The 2,736-nt window shown below is 34.8% G+C and overlaps 1 protein-coding gene across 1 annotated transcript; it reads left to right on the forward strand.

The window, feature by feature from the left end:
- The first annotated feature begins 279 nt into the window (after positions 1–279).
- Positions 280–1,267, forward strand: LOC113312971. Its single transcript, XM_026561706.1, has 3 exons — positions 280–540; positions 650–776; positions 906–1,267. The coding sequence occupies exons 1-3, from the start codon at positions 280–282 to the stop codon at positions 1,265–1,267; spliced, it is 750 nt and encodes a 249-aa protein (XP_026417491.1).
- The last annotated feature ends 1,469 nt before the right edge of the window (positions 1,268–2,736 follow it).

The following is a 2,736-nucleotide window of genomic DNA, read 5'->3' on the forward strand; positions in this document are numbered from 1 at the left end:
TCAAAAACTAGCAGTTATTTTCAACGACAGGGAAGGCCGCGTTGTACCATTCCGCGCTGCACCATTCAGCACTGAGTAATCTCATCCATCAGATCAAATATGACCGTTGAATCTCAACGGTTCTGATTTAGTGGACGTTTGAAACCTCAACAATTATGTTTTCAGGCTACCCTATAACTATATAACTACTTCTCCTTCGTCCCTCAGACCAAAATCAATTGATTATCTTCTTCATAGATTTTATTCTTCTTCTTCACATAATTTTGTTCATACAAAATTATGACACACTTTACTACAACAGAGGATGAGGCACTAATTTATGGTTGGGTTATAGCAAGCAACGATCCGATTAATGGAAAAGATAAAAAAGGTGCAATATTTTGGTGGAAGATTATTGAAGACTTAAATAAAAGAATAGGCCCTAATGGTACCCAAAGAGATAAAAGGTGCAACACATTGAGAACCGAAGTGAGAAGATATGTTTCACATGTTAGGCCCTACTTTCGAAACAAACCTTCGGGGTTGAATGAACATGATTATGTAAGTACTTGAATTTTTTGTTGATGTTTTTTTTTCCCCATTTTGATCTCTTTCTTTCTTTCTCTAATTTTTTCCTTTCATTCTTTGTCTAATACATTTTTTTTCCTAGTATCGTCGTGGACAACAAAATTATGAAGCAGAGTTTGGAAGACTTTGGAAGCACGAATCGGTTTTCCAGATCCTGAAGACCTATCAACCCGACTACAACTCAGCGGTGAATAACGATGACGGAGCTGGTACTTCCACTCAACCTACTCAACAGACTCAAGCTACTCAAGATAATGAAGCTGATACTATGGATGAAGATTTGGAAAATATATGAAGGTTTGGTAGATCCTCATCTACTCATAATTCTGAAACCTCAGACATATCTTGTAGAAGACGCTATTTCGAACAAACAAATGACGTTAGAAGTGCAGGGAGAGATCAAGCAAAGAAAAGGGCTCGTGAGGCTAAAGCATCGCAGAAAGCACATGAAAAAATGGATAAACTCATCGAACTTCTTGAAAACGCACAAGCACAAAGGGTTTCCAAGTATGAAACAGAGGAAGAGTACCAGAAGAAGAACATGGAAAACTCTTCAATCTTGGCACAAACACAACAAAGAGAAGCTGACATGAAGATCCTACGCCAAAACTTGAATAAATTAGAGGATTGGGAGAAACCCCTCTACAAAATATGGAAGAACGAGATTTTCGCCCGTCATGGATTGCCACTTATCCCCTAAATTAAAGTGATATATTAGTAATAATTTAAGTTATTTAGAAGTAGGATTTCAATTTCAATGTACTTTTTTATGTTTTAAGTTATTTAAGTTATTTAGAAGTAGGATTTCAATTTCAATGTACTTTTTTATGTTTTAAATTTTTTTAATTTTAATATATTTTTTTAATTTCTTCAAAAAATATTGTAACCTTGTTTTGCAATGTAATGGAAGATTTCCCTTACTTTGGTAAATTCTCAAATTTTGAAACAAACAACCATTGGAACAAATTGCCAAACATTTGACGATCATTTAGAAAATCAAATTTTGAAAAAAAAAATAGTTGTTTGTGGTGTGGAGGAGTTGTAGGAAAAAAAAAAGGTCAAGAGCTGAATTGTGCAGTGCCAGCCCTTAGCGATGAACAGAACAGCGCCCAAAAAAACGCTGAATAGTTCAGCGCTGACGCCCTGGAATATTCGCCTAGCGCTGAATCGTTCAGCATAGAGATCACTTTTTCAATCTCGCTGCTAGTTGAACTGTGAGCACAAGCTAGAAGAGAGAACTAGTGTTAACTTTTAGACCACACTTTTTTTTTTTAAATTGCAACACTTAACTGCCAATATAGCCCATAAGACTTAGTCTAACGGTGCCGAATTATACTACGGCGGTCGAAGGACGCCCAAATTTTTTTAGTGTCTTTTTCAAGTTTTTGCTATAAAACGTATACTCGAGATACCGCAAAATTTGCAAAAAATAAATAAATCATTTGTGGTAATTTTTTGGGGACAATTATGCAAAATCCATAATTTCCAAGGATAATTTTCCAACTTCAAAAATTATAGGAGGACGATTTTCCTTGTTAGTTCCCATTAAGCTCCGCCACTTCCGTGATCCTCCACCAGTTATGCGCTTCAATATAATTACCAGGAGTAAATGTTATAACTTTTTTTTTTGTAACGGAAACTCATCTTGCTTATTTTTCTATAAGCAAGATAAGACACATGTACACGATGAGGAAACTCTTATTTTCAAGTTAATATCTGATATCAATAGTGAGTTCAACTCCTCTGCGTCACGATAATCCTACAACACAAATACAATGCATGATTATTCTATATGGAAAACACAGAAATGGAGAAATTAAACTCCAATACAACACAAACAAGGAAACTGTGCATCTGGATTAAAGTAAACACAAACAGTTCCATATTCTTTACCGCAGATTTTAGATTGAACAAGTAAATAGTGCATCTTGATTGAATTGAAGAAAGATTTTGAAACTAAACTCAGTTGTGAGGCAACTGAAGTCTGCAGTGAAGAAGTTCCCGTAAATATTAAATAACTTTCTATCTCATTTTATTAGAGTGCTTACCATGTTAGGAGTTTTTCTATAAATAGCATCAGTAGCTTAAATAAATTCCAAAGCAGAATTACAAGAGTTACCAATGATATATTTCCAATCAAAGTTTAACCTGCTAAAGACTAGGTCGTTT

Source organism: Papaver somniferum, chromosome 9 (assembly GCF_003573695.1).
Source record: "Papaver somniferum cultivar HN1 chromosome 9, ASM357369v1, whole genome shotgun sequence".
Lineage (NCBI taxonomy): Eukaryota > Viridiplantae > Streptophyta > Magnoliopsida > Ranunculales > Papaveraceae > Papaver > Papaver somniferum.

Bases quoted from the DNA above. Each gene is read 5' to 3' on its own strand.
- LOC113312971 (XM_026561706.1), top strand. From the start codon at position 280: ATGACACACTTTACTACAACAGAGGATGAGGCACTAATTTATGGTTGG. The intron at 541-649 runs GTAAGTACTTGA...TTTTTTTCCTAG, and splicing joins GGTTGAATGAACATGATTAT to TATCGTCGTGGACAACAAAA. The intron at 777-905 runs GTACTTCCACTC...CTGAAACCTCAG, and splicing joins GAATAACGATGACGGAGCTG to ACATATCTTGTAGAAGACGC.